The sequence below is a fragment of the Clinocottus analis genome, unplaced genomic scaffold (assembly GCF_023055335.1).
Source record: "Clinocottus analis isolate CAN_PGR_092001 unplaced genomic scaffold, fCliAna1.0.p SCAF_23, whole genome shotgun sequence".
Classification (NCBI taxonomy): Eukaryota; Metazoa; Chordata; class Actinopteri; order Perciformes; family Cottidae; genus Clinocottus; species Clinocottus analis.
Window position 1 is genome coordinate 895,391 of NW_027175965.1, and position 13,298 is coordinate 908,688.

The 13,298-nt window shown below is 42.1% G+C and overlaps 1 protein-coding gene across 2 annotated transcripts in view; it reads left to right on the top strand.

Moving 5' to 3' along the window:
• Positions 1 to 6,807, top strand: part of brinp3a.2 (bone morphogenetic protein/retinoic acid inducible neural-specific 3a, tandem duplicate 2) — a 46,324-nt gene extending 39,517 nt beyond the window's left edge. For both annotated transcript variants that reach the window (XM_068589843.1, XM_068589842.1), the window contains exons 7-9: positions 383 to 605; positions 4,105 to 4,447; positions 5,522 to 6,807. In XM_068589843.1, the coding sequence (XP_068445944.1) occupies positions 383 to 605; positions 4,105 to 4,447; positions 5,522 to 6,292 (1,337 nt within the window). In that variant the 3' untranslated portion in view covers positions 6,293 to 6,807. The remainder of the gene's footprint in view (positions 1 to 382; positions 606 to 4,104; positions 4,448 to 5,521) is intronic.
• Positions 6,808 to 13,298: the final 6,491 nt, after the last annotated feature.

Below are 13,298 nucleotides of genomic sequence, written 5' to 3' on the forward strand. Positions count from 1 at the left end.
TGACTACTTAGTTGTATGCATGTGTTTATAAAAATGATGTACTCGTGTTAAGTTCTTTACTGTCAGTCAGTACTATGAAATGAAGTGATTAAAGATTAGATTCAATGCTACAATTATCAGAACAATACGAGCATGCAGGCTCCATAATGTGACGCAAACGTGTTCTGCGGATATAAATGTTTAACAAAAGACTGATCATTTATTTGCCGACCCAAAACAAAATCTCCTGTGAGCCTCCCCCCATGTGTCCGGACCCAGTCTTTTGGAAACAACTGGTACAGACAATAGTGGATGAGAACAATCCTCTTGGAAATAAACATGGTAACGTTGTTTTGATGATTCAACCTAAAGCAGTCCCCCCGTCTCTCGTCTGTGGTTTCAGATGAATTCAAGGCGTTCCATGCGCGGCTCCCCCAGAACTATTTCTTGAACGTGTCAGGCATCCAACACTTGTGGTCAATGGACAGCACGTTCCAGTGGCGATATGAGCAGCTGGAGAACAGCATGCGGGTCCTCGCCAGCCGAGCCCAGAGAGTCATCTTCAAGCTATTCAGTCTCAGTAAAAGATGCCATCGACAGCCCCAAGTGCGCCTACCAAGAGAACGGTGAGCCCACGTCTCACGTGTATGTTCAGTCCCGTGTAACCCTGTTGCAGAAAACATCTTTTTACATTAAAGATGTGTCTTTTTGTGATGTAATTCTTTCTTCATCCTTTCCATTTCGGTTTGATGTAAACCTCCGTGAGGTTCTGGGATTTCTTTCAAAGCTACTGTACGTTGAGTCACAGCCCGCAGTTCTCTCTACGGAAGGAACGTACAGTGCATCTGGTTTGTAGAACATCCTGCTAAAATGCAGTGAAATACTAATAAAACCAGCCAGACATCTTCTGCAAGAGAACTGTAGCCCAGTTTGTATACACATGCATTTGTTTTCATTTTGCAGCTCAACATAAGTGAACTTATACTACCTGGCCTACTTTGCTGAGACCGGCTTCTCTCGCAGAAAACTTCAACTTTAAAAATCTCTGCACCATCAAATATGCATTGGGCTTCATGAAATCTTGATTTCCTAGATTATCCCGTTTGAAACCTGCACTGGTTTCATGGCCACAAAGAGAAAATAAAATCCTCTTTCCTCGGCCTTTGCCGCTGAGAGAGAACAGTCATTTTTCACATGCTAGCAAGAGGTCACTTGTCATGAGAAAAAAAAACACACACACACACAGGTTATTTTAAGTGTTTGAGCAATGCTGGTGAGGACAGTTTCCGGGTTTCAAGTCAGTGTTTTAAGACCCGCTCCTCCGTCTGATCGTTGAAGGTGATGAATCCGACCATTACTGTCAGTCACGCTGCTCTCAGATGGACTGAGCCTCCGCAGTAATGCCGGCGATGCTCGAGAGCACAACACATAAATCAACCGGCAGATTAATCTATACAGTGCACTCTGTTCAATGTCCAGTCTCTCTCTCTCTGTCTCTCTCGTCTGAGTTCTTTTCTTCTCCTTCTTCCTCTTCCCCGTCTCAGCACTAATCTGTGTCGTCCTCTCCGCCACATCGCCAACAGACGCATTAATCACTGATCTGAGCAGCTGATATTGCCACCCACTTGCCAGGAAAAGGAGTGGGAACGTCATCGCCCTCATCCTTGCGGTGTTTATCTATGTTATTACCGCCGCATCAACGATGAAGCCTTCCCTTTCTTTCCTCTCCTCGCAGAAATCTCCATACTCGGTGGAAGGAGATTGAGAATGGGGATGTTTGTCAGTTTTGCCGAGGAGAGAAAACGGAAGCTCTCGAAAGAAAAAAAACCCCACTCTACCTTTAACATCCTGTTTGAGGCACTTGAGATAGATGAGAGATATGTGTGATTGATTTTGCATCCTGGGGCCTACTTTTTTCTCTGCGCTGACAATTATGAGCAAATAAGCCAGTCAAAGCAGCAGTCAGCTTGGCTTTTATTAGACGGGTAATGATAAGATTGCACAGCACACTTGCTCAAACTTTTGCCATTAGGCATAATGATGCACATTGTCATTCAAGTGATTCTTTCAGTTCCTCGGCTTTAATCTGCAGACAAAATGTCTTTCTTGTGCGTAAGCTTCAACCAGAAAAGGTGCTGGATTTTTATACGCCAAGTCCTCATCTTTGTTCGACTGCTAAGAGAGCGCAATTAAGATTTGAGTTGAGAAATGTTGAATAGCTTTTTAATTAACTTGTCACGGGATTCAGTAGATCAGACCAATTTAATCGGTGCAGCCTCACACTGTTTCAATTACAGTGCAGTACATGAATTCACAGAAGGAAAATGGCCAGAAGGCATGGAAATGATGACATTGGCCTTTTCTTAATTTGCATCGTCCACATTGATGAGTTTTGATTTACAAATTGACTGGTTGGGCACATTTCTGTTCCAGTACCTCCGACAAGAAAATGATGAGTAGTAAAGACAGAGTAATGCATCGCATCAGGGTTTTGATGATGTTGATTGGAATCATATTTTTTTTTTTTTCCTTTTTAAAAAATGCGTTCATTGTTATGTTCACCATCTGATGCACAACACAGACAATACTGGAGGAAGAAATGCAAGGCAGAAGCAAAAAAAAACATAAAAAGACATAAAGGTAAATTAAAATATAATAATAAGTACCTTAGGTGTCGTTAGGTCTATTATAGGGGGGCTGTAACAATAGATATCTGGAGCCCCAAATGGGCCCCAAAAACATTGACGCAAACATGCCTCTCCCCTTGGAGCTAAGCCCCCCACTCCCCTTCTTTGAATCCCAGAAGCGCCCCTGATAATTACAACAGGAACCTTGTTCATACCTTATATGGATAAAAGTATGCCTGCCCTGCTCCTTTTAAAAGCAGCGCAGAAGTTCAAACACATTGGGATCCAAGTGGGAGAAAGAGTTGCAGGGAGCAGAAAGGCTGTACATAATCACACCGGGGGACTAACAGTACAGCTGCAGTCTTGTCTAGGAGACTGCTTTACTCTGCCGAAGCTGTCGGAGGTGAAATGCCTTGCCCACAGGTAGCGTATGATGGAAAGGAAGATCCCTTTCAGCTCATTTTTCCGCAACCGCTTTTTCCATTAGAGAGTTTTGATATTCAAATCAGTGATTTTCTGAACTGAGACTTGCTTCCAAGTGCCAAACACACAATGAGATTGGGATACAGAGGAAGTATGCCCCAAATGTAATCCGGCAAACATTTCCAGATTAGCATAAAGTTTACCACAATACACCCTGATCAAAGAAAAAGGCTTCTTTCTTTTTTTTCTGAGAGGAAAGCCGGCGGTATGTATCGTGCATCCCTTCTCTTCAGCGAGCGGAGAGGATGAGAGGCATAAAGGGATCACAGTCAAGAAAGCGCTACGACGGGAATCAAACTCGGGCCCACATGGGGGAATTATATGTATGTCTGAGAGTCGAGTTACCCTAAGGCTGCAGCGCACTTCTAATATTTATGTCACAAACTGATCAAAGATAACTTTCTCTCACGACTGTCTCTGGCTGTCTCTTCTTTTTCAAACACCAATGAGTCTTTGCATATGTAACCTACACTCACTGGGCACTTTGCGATAACACAAAAATGTATACCTCACACAGGGATGTCAGGCCAGCCTGACTCAATAACATGGACATCATTCTGCAAACGCGTCCATAAAATCTTGAGATCTTGAGGGTAGACTGTAGGTCTGTTTGACAAGCTAGAGTTAGTGGAATAAAACTCAACATCAATGCTCATGAATCCTAGAAGGATTGGAGGGGTGACCCAAGTAATTGGATTGTAAAGTGTTTTAGAGATCAAAGTATTAAGACGGATTGTATTGTGTAGTGCAATGCAATGCCATAATGATTGAAAAGCTGCTGAAAAACGCTGTATGTAAATTCAATATCTGACCTCACCTCAACCATGCATACTTGAATCCTCTCAGGGCAGTCTGCAGACCTTATATCATACTGATAATGCCTTCTATTTTTTAATGAGTAAGCTGTGCGAACACCCAGGCAGGTGTCCCAGTCCTAATAAAGCAGCTACCTATTAAACATGCTCATCCAATAAACCCTGTGCAATAATCGCTCCCTTTCTCTCTTGTGGTGCAGGCCTCAGTCCTACTGGCTGAGTCACTTGCAGTCCCTCCTGTATTGCTCAGAGAACAACCAGCTTGGTGCATTCTCCGAGGAGCTCCACAGCTGCAGCTGCCGATACGACCACAGCCCTTGTCATCTGCCGCCGCCCTGCTCCGTTGGGGAGGGCTCGGCTTGCGCGGCCTGCGCACCGGAAAACCACACCCGCTGTGGGAGCTGCAACCCGGGCTTTGCCCTGACGCAGGGGGTCTGCAGGTCCATGGTGGCGGACTCGACGGAGAACTACTTGGGATTCGAGATGGACCTCCAGGATTTGGAGCTGGGCTACCTACTCCAGAGAAGCGACCGCAGGCTCGAGGTGTATATCTCTTTTGGCCTTTTGTTTAACATATATATTGAGAGCTGAGCTGTCTTTCATAGCAGTATAGGGAGGATATTCTGACTCACGGGGGCCACTAAGAGTTACATTGCTGGCCCTTCTGGCTACTATGTAACTTCATAATTTCCCCATGTTTTTTTTTGTGTATTTGTTGAAACAAGTTTTTGGCTGTTCGTCTAAGGGAAATTGCGGTACATTGATTATAATAAGCAAAACCAATTTGGATTTAGTAGTGATTTGATCTGTAGACAATGATAAACGAGGAGGCAGCTAATGTCAATAGTCTAATTAGTTTTAGTATAATATTACACAGGCATTGTTTGACAACACCTGGTCCAGCAGTTTTTGATAAAATAAAAACAGATGTAACCTATTTTTACCTCAACATAATACTACTTTCTATAAATAAGAAAAATAGGTTGGCTGAACGGGTCTTTCGTGACCTCAGATAAGGCGGCTCCTTCGTAGATGGAGTTTCTCTGAACAACAATCCAGAAGCCGTTGGATGTTGCGGAATGCTTAAAAAAACAAACAAAGTTGGACTGTGTTTTGTATGTTTTCAAGTTAAGTTGAAGTTGATCAGATGTGGTGATAAGCATAATGAATACAGAAGTCAACTAAAAAACATTTTCTTGCATTTTAGGTTACCGACCTCAACCTCCATGCCTTACTTTTTACCCTTGAAGAGGGGATTGAGAAGCGAGAGTTTGCTACATTCCAAAACTAAAAACTCAGTTTTGCCAAATCGTTTTCAAAGAAAGTAGCTAGCAGCAGTAGTTAACCCGTACTACCAAAGTCATCAACACTTACCCGTAGATGTATAGCGAACCTCGTAACTCCAAATATGCCTGTTTCAACTTGAAGCAGGCATCTCAGTAGCATGTTATGTCTTTCTGTAAAAATGCCAGAATATTTTAGTATACCTTTACCAATAATTAAAACTCAAACAATTAATTTTGATTTGGCTCTTAGGTTAATACAGTTAGTTGTTTCACTTCATGAATGTACTCCCTGTGTTCACATCTGTACTGTTTTAATCTCTGTGTCCGATAGGTCCACGCAATCTTCATCAGCAATGACATGCGCCTCAACAGCTGGTTTGACCCCTCGTGGAGAAAGAGGATGCTGCTGACGCTGAAGAGCAACAAGTACAAGTCCAACATGGTCCACATGTTGCTGGGAGTGTCCCTCCAGATCTGCCTTACCAAGAACAGCACCCTGGAGCCTGTCCTCACTCTCTACATCAACCCCTTCGGAGGGAGCCACTCAGAGAGCTGGCTTATCCCTGTGAATGAGAACACTTTCCCAGACTGGCAGGCCACCAAGCTGGACCTGCCCTTTGAGTGCTATAACTGGACTCTGACGCTGGGCAACAAGTGGAAAACCTTCTTTGAAACCATCCACATCTACCTTCGGAGCAGGATAAAGACTCAAGACGGAGTGAATGACAGCATATATTACGAGCCTTTAGAAGTAACGGATCCAGCTCGGAACCTGGGCTACATGAAGATCAACAGCATCCAGGTATTTGGCTACAGCATGCACTTTGACCCAGAGGCGATTCGCGACTTGATCCTGCAGCTGGACTACCCGTACACCCAAGGGTCTCAAGACACTGCCATGCTTCAGCTCTTGGAAATACGAGACCGGGTGAACCGGCTGTCCCCTCCGGGGCAACAGAGGTTGGACCTGTTTGCTTGTCTCCTGCGACACCGTCTCAAACTTACTGCCAGCGAGGTGGTACGCATTCACGCCTCCTTACAGGCCTTCAGCTCACGTCTGCCCAATTCGTTGGATTACGAGACCACCAAGTTGTGCAGTTAACAGCTGCTTGAAGGGAGATCTGGACTGTCCTGTACTGAACTCACATCAGAATAATGCCCGTCGTGGTGCAGATGCTTACAGTTGTGCTGTCTCTATGGATTACCAAATTGTATGGTAAAACAGGAGAGAACCAGCTGTGGACAGCTGAAGAATGTACTCATCTGGCTGTTTTGGTTTCTGTTTTGTGGCAACGACCTTCAGTGCTATATCATAAAGAATGAGGTGGACCAGCGAGAAAACGCACAACTGTTTCAGAAACTATTCGACAAAGAATCCCACAGTACAAATTAAAATACTTTAAAGTTGAACCATCCTGTTTAAATATGACTCTGCTCATTTATACTGTAAGTACCAATGCCAAATGAATGGACATTTTATGGTAAAAATGGTTAAGTATGTTTGTTTGTAACTTTTATATGTTCCTTTGCTTCAGTGACAGTGCACTTTCCATGAAGACCAGAATACAGTGGTGTCAGTCAAGATTTTGTAGATAAATTGATATTAAAACATCATGTTATAACAGATTACAGCTGTTGGAATGTTTTTTTTCATGATACTTGTTTCATAGCGTCCTTCTCATTCTCAAATTCACTTATGACAAATTAGAATTGGGGTAAATTAATTGGATGAAATGATTGTTACGTCCATGCAGTCATCTTTGGATAATTTATTTCTGCAATAACTTCGATGCGTCACAATCTTTTCTGCTTACTTCACTGAACAAAAATTCAGCAAGGGAAATCTGCTCCAAGCACAAACATCAAATATCTATAAATAAACTGCCCTCATCTTGGTAGGATTAATGTACAAATGATGCAACGATACAATGGCAAGCCATAATTTTCCTTTTTTATTTATCGGCATTATTTTACAAAAAATGAAGGTTCAAAGCCTTTATAAAGCACATCTCTTATAAACATCTGCAAAGTAACGATATAATGGTGTAATGTCGACTTGAGCAGAGAATTAGTCTCAATTTTGGATTGAGGACATTTAGAGACTACACTTTCTCTAGACACCATTAGGTTTATATTTCCCTCTCTTGAAGAGAAAACAAAAAGGTGAAATCCAATAAATAGAATAACAGTGTTAAGTTGAATCTATGCACTCTAATCATAAAAACAGTTGTGTGTTATTTACAGTTTTTTTGCTTCCTGAATTAAAAGCCATCAAGTTTATTCTCTGCAACATCTAACACAACTCAAAATGCGACTTGCTTTGGTGCAGGGCAAAAGTCGGCTCCAGTACATGATTTGTACATTAGCCCTGGTGTGGCTGCTGCCTGTCTCACATTACGTACCTGCAAGCCAGAACTTTTTTACAACTCATTCAACACTCTTATTTATTTTTTTCAATCACTTCCAGAAACAGATATGCCTGTGTCCTGGGCGGTGAGCTCTGTCAAACCTATCTGGAGTGCACAGCAGTACTTGGGCTGAACAGGTCCAGAGTAGACTCTGACAGAGGACAGCAGCTGCTGCTATTGTGCTGCTGACGGGCTGCTACAGACAAGGTAATGGGACCAAATACCAATTAAGTTCAGGCGGCACACAGCACTTTCTATCCAACCCAAGTGCACAGCAGCTCAACACACTGTTGTTAAACTGTGGCTGCAAGGCCGTGTGTGTGGTTGTGTTAGTGTGTGGGAGGCACTCTGTTAAGAAGAAGACAACAAGAGCCTTACTTTTAACATCAGAGGGGGGCCATTTTGTACTAGCAGTTTGTGGTTGTTTATAATAATTAAACATGATCACAAAATGTTCCCCAATACACTCAATAACACACTGACTGTAGGTTACCTTCACAACCAGATCTACAGGAATACAAGTTTTTTTTTTGCCATGGCCACAATGCGGGTGAAAACTTAACCTTAACTTTATAGCACTGTAGTTGCCATGCACCAATATTTTGGGGATAATCAATGGCTGAGGTGCAATGACATTAACATAAGCTTGAAATTGCCCTCATTTCTGTTACGCCCAGACCTGGATAGTTCTGTGTTCACGGTCTGTTTCTGTTGTGTTGGCTGTCACTCACCTTGTCTCTCGTTTCAGACTCCTCCCTCCTCATGTGCCAGCCTCATGTCTGATTGCCCTCATTGTTTCCACCTGTGTCTCGTTCCCCTGTGTATTTAGTCTCTGTCAACGCTCTGTTCTGTACCAGTTTGTCTTTTCATGTCCTCTTGGTGTTGTGAGTGTTTTGCCAGAGAAACCCTTTTTGAAGTTCTTTTGGGTTTTGCGTACACCTTGTTTTTTGCGACAAACTACCTCATCTACCTTTGGGTCTTGCCCACTGTGGTCCTGTTTCCTTAATAATTTCGGTGCACAGACATTCAATTCAAAAGGAATGGCGGTACACAGCGCTAGTATTAAGTGGTGAGACGCAATGGTTACATTCCTGAACCACTGAAGATGAAGAGGTTAGGTTAATGTTTCAAAGGAAACCTGTATTGGCATCAGAAGAGAACTTTTTCAAAAAGTAAATGTAGTGTACAATTCTACAAGCAAGCTAACTAGCTAGCTCTGTGTTCAAGCCAGGCTTTATGGGTCATGATGTCTGTACATGGCGCAGTTGGAAGCTGCCTCCTTGAATCACTTCAGGAGGCTTTAGAGGACTGAAAGTAAAGAAGATAAAGTCAAACTGTTTTTGTTCTGAAATCCTGCTCCTGATAAATGTTGGCAATGAACCTAAAACGTTTTTTATATCAAGAGTTTTGGTTGTATGTTAAATGTTGTTTGGGGGAGTGATGTAAGGATACTGTAAATTCAACCTGGTCTCACTCCATAATGGTCAAACACCACCGATATGTCAGTGCCCCTCCTTGTCTGATATCGGACTTTCACCTAATCTCCAGTGTAAACCCACTCCCATCCTTATTCAATGCTCAGACCAACTGACAAAGAGCTGAACGGGTCTGACAAACACTTTTTTTCTAAGGGGGCCGCTGTGTTTGTGTCCCGTGAGATACTAAAAGTTTACGTTGATGTTTTGTCTTTTCAGTTGTTAGTCATTTGACTCAAGTGAACGTCAGCCATGCTATTTTCTCAAAATGTAATGATTAATTGTGTTGCCGAAACTTTGCTTTTATCTTAAAAAGGTACTATGGAAACTGGCCCTCCGCCCGTGATATGTTCAAAACTAACGCCAGAGAAGGAAGCCAGAGAGCCATACTTGGATGAGCTGTGAGTGAGACTGTGTCAGTAAAATGGGTTCGTGTTTAACAGTCAAGCTGAGTCAGCTGTGTAGGGTTCAGTGTCACTTATGGGCAGGCTCAGGCTTTCTCTGATGGCCCCAGATTATTAATGTTGTATTGATGTCACAGAGATACATCCATGGATTTCTTTTTGATTAGTCAGTGATCAAATATGGGCCTCTGTACCTACTGAAGGTCAAAGAGTATGTCTGCCTTTTATAATTTCAGATATATACGATGCCACCTCTGATCTGTTATCGTGCACGTGTTTTCCTGACACTGCAGACCAAAGGGAAGTCAAGCATTGGGTGAAGGTTAACAGTCATCACCTCAATTTGTCTGTTCCCCCCCCATCAATGCCAACTCCTGTCCAAAGCTACGTTAGCTCTGGGCTGTACATGGATGAGTAGTGTTTGATGAGATGTGTGAGCACTGGAATGTATTAACAAATGTCAGCACGTCTTCTCCTGGTTGCAGCCGTGTGAGTTACAAGGCGGGAAATAAGTGCTTCACCAACGCATGAAAAGAGCAGGTCAGGAAGAATGAGCGACGTGTCATGTTTGGGAGTCTTTGGTGACTTTGTTTCAACTTTGAGGTCAGTGAATGTCCAACATCGGTCTTTCAAGGCTGGTTAGGAAAGCCTTTAATAATCCCAAAACAGGAAGTGTGCGACGCTAAAACATTTCTCTCATCTTCACATAAAATAATATTTCTGAGTATTTAGGGATAGGGAAGGTGTTTTTCAAAGAAAAATGGAAATACAGGACTGAAAAAACATTTCTTTCCATCCTACATTTCATGTTCCAGGACAATCCAAAAAATCCTAAGGTAGCACGATCATAATTATGATGTTGAACAGCACTCTGCTCGGCAATTACCGGACTCAGTTTTTAAAACCCCGTCCCGCAAATGCAGCTCACCATAATGCATTACTGTGAGCTTGTAAATATCTGTTTCATTCCACCTGAGTTTCAATGCAGCCTCCCTTGTGACAGTGTAAGTGGTGAGCTCTGATTAGAGAAGCTCTGACCTTTTAGTAGTCTGTCAAGCGAAGCCCATTCCTGTCACTGTAATCCTGTTTGATTACATTCTGGTTTGTGATTTCTGTTACTTGGTTGTTGTTGTTGGGGTTTTTTATTCGGCTTTGAGTGAGCCTGAAGGGGACTGTTAACCAAAGGCAGAATCTGTATCTTGGTAATTGGACATCTTAAATCAACGTTTATGGAAATGAGCAACTCTCATTTTAAAGATGATAAACGGACAAGACCAGAGAAGTTACGTCGTAGAACATTTCATACGACTGACTAAAAGAAAAAAAAGGGAATAAAAAAGGCTAGAATTAGAAGCCATTGCAAACATATTGACACAATCTTAAGTTCGGTCAAGATGTGTTCAGCGCTGTAGCTCAGAGCCTTTTTTGACCGTGTTTTTTATGGAATTCGATGAACCACCGAGAGCCCGGTGGCCTCCGACCTCAAAAGTGTGCTTAGGTCATATTCCTGCAGAAGATATGAGATGTAGTTTAGTTATTTGAAAAAGTAATAGCTACACTTGCCAATATATTCCTTGAGAGACTGGAATCCACAGGCTCACTGCGAGGGTTGCATTAGTTTTTCTGTTTGGACATGAATCTTGTTATATATTGACAACAGCAATTGGCATGATTTGGGTTTTACTTCGTTTTAACAAAGAGCAAATATACATATATATAAACATACGTATCTAACTAGTCTTTCCCTGACCTTTACCAATTCATAGGAGTGCCTCCACATGCTCATAAAACATTGTTTCATGACACAGCTGCTCGAAGAGAATTTAAGGAAAGCACTATGAAGCTAAATAAGAAATCAGATTGCATTTTTTTTTATCAACAAAAACATTGTTGTTGCAGCGAAGCCACAAACTTTAGATGCTGAGTGTACATATAAATATTTGCTGATGACATATTTCTATTGATTTCCTTTAACTTTCCCTTCCAGCAACAGTGGCATGATACAAGGCGTTATAGTTTTTGTTTCCCTCCTAGAAGTTGGTGAAGGTTAGGAAAAGACTTCAGGAGTAGTTCAATACTTAGGACATGTTAGTACATCCATGCATTGACTTGGACAACACATTCCCAGGGGTGTTTGAAACCTGTATAAACATTTAGCACATTCCATCAATTATTTGCTCAATGCGCTTCCATTGAACCTCCAGCTCTTCATTTAACCACACTGTACTTGAATGAGGAAAATTAACTACTTTGGCGACACAGATATGGAAATGTGACGGATTATTCGAAATGGCATCTTAGAAAATGAAGCTGAGCTGTATTTTCAGCGGACTAGCCCTTCATAATTACACTTCATGTAGAAAACAAAGGGTTGGAACTGTGACATGTGTCCCCTCGGTGCTGCTCTCACATCTGTCACTTTGTTTTGCTGCTCACATTTACACAATTACAGATGCTGACAATTATTAGGACAACTCACAGAGATCATTAACCCCTGAGTGGATATTAGAACTAAGCCTGTTTGTTTATTTGACAATCAGAAACCAACAAACACATGTGGCCATGATGATCTAAGCAAAACCACCTTTTCCAGATATCGTTATATTCCTTTTGCATTGTATTTTCAAATGTCAATGTCAGTGTGGATGTTCATTGTATGGGAGCAAAGTGTAAGGTTGCAGTTTCCAGACAGACTAAACTTTTCCTCCCTGGAGGGTGAGGGGAGAGAGGGGGGAGAAAGAAGGGAGGGAGGAAAGAAAGGTAACTGTTGCCTGCCAATAAATCAATAAGCTGCTTTATTACTTCAGAGAACAAAAGGCTCTGCATTAAGATCGATTGCAGCACCGAGGAGCCTCTGCTCACAAAAAATGTAAATAAATATAATTTTCCTGGCATTTGGCTGCTCCGGTCCCACGACCGGAGCAGCATCCATTTATTATTGATGTGATGGTTTCCGCCTGATGTGTTTTTGTATAAGCACAAATCAATCCGGAGTTTATTAGCCACTATGATGCATTGGACAATGGCATTACTGAGGGTGCCGATGAATGCCATCTATTAGGAAGTAGGGCTGCATCGACTGTGGATGTGCAGAGAGAGAGAGAGAGAGAAAGAGAGAGACTTTTTTTGTGTGTTTTTAAGCGTTACTTGTTGGATCGATTACATGTTTGACCATAATCTCTTAATGGGAAATCTCAATAAACATCCTCATTTGAACATTCAAGATACAACTTGTAAGTATATAACGTATGAGTGATGCAGCTTGTTGTGTCGAAGCTTATTGAACTTATTTTCACTACCAGATAAACCTGCATACACATGTTGCAAACATGATAGAACAGCACAGACCACTACACCAAAACCATATATAATACTATATCATAACCTATACGGTATTATTCAGCCATGCATTTCCTACCTAGGCCTGCTGTCTGACGTCGTATACATAACTACGCCCATGAAGGGATGCTGTCTGGTGCAAGAGAAGAGAAAGAAAGAAGAGAGAGACATACAGAGAGACAGAGGTGAGATCTGATTGGATGAAGAGCGTTAAAGGAGCAGCCACGAGCTGGACAGAGCAGAAGCAAAGCATGAGGAACAGACAGGAGACAGGAGCTGGTCGATGAGAAAATAAGTGATTTGGAGAAAAAAAATTACAATACATGTAGTGTATTTGTGAAAAACTATAAAATATATAACTTTTTTTTATGAAATAGCTATACCTTTTGTGATTCTGTTTAGGCCAGCAGAAAAGGCTTAGCAGGCCATGACGGCCCACCACTGGTGTTATTCAAGTGTATAGTCAAACAGCAATCGCACAT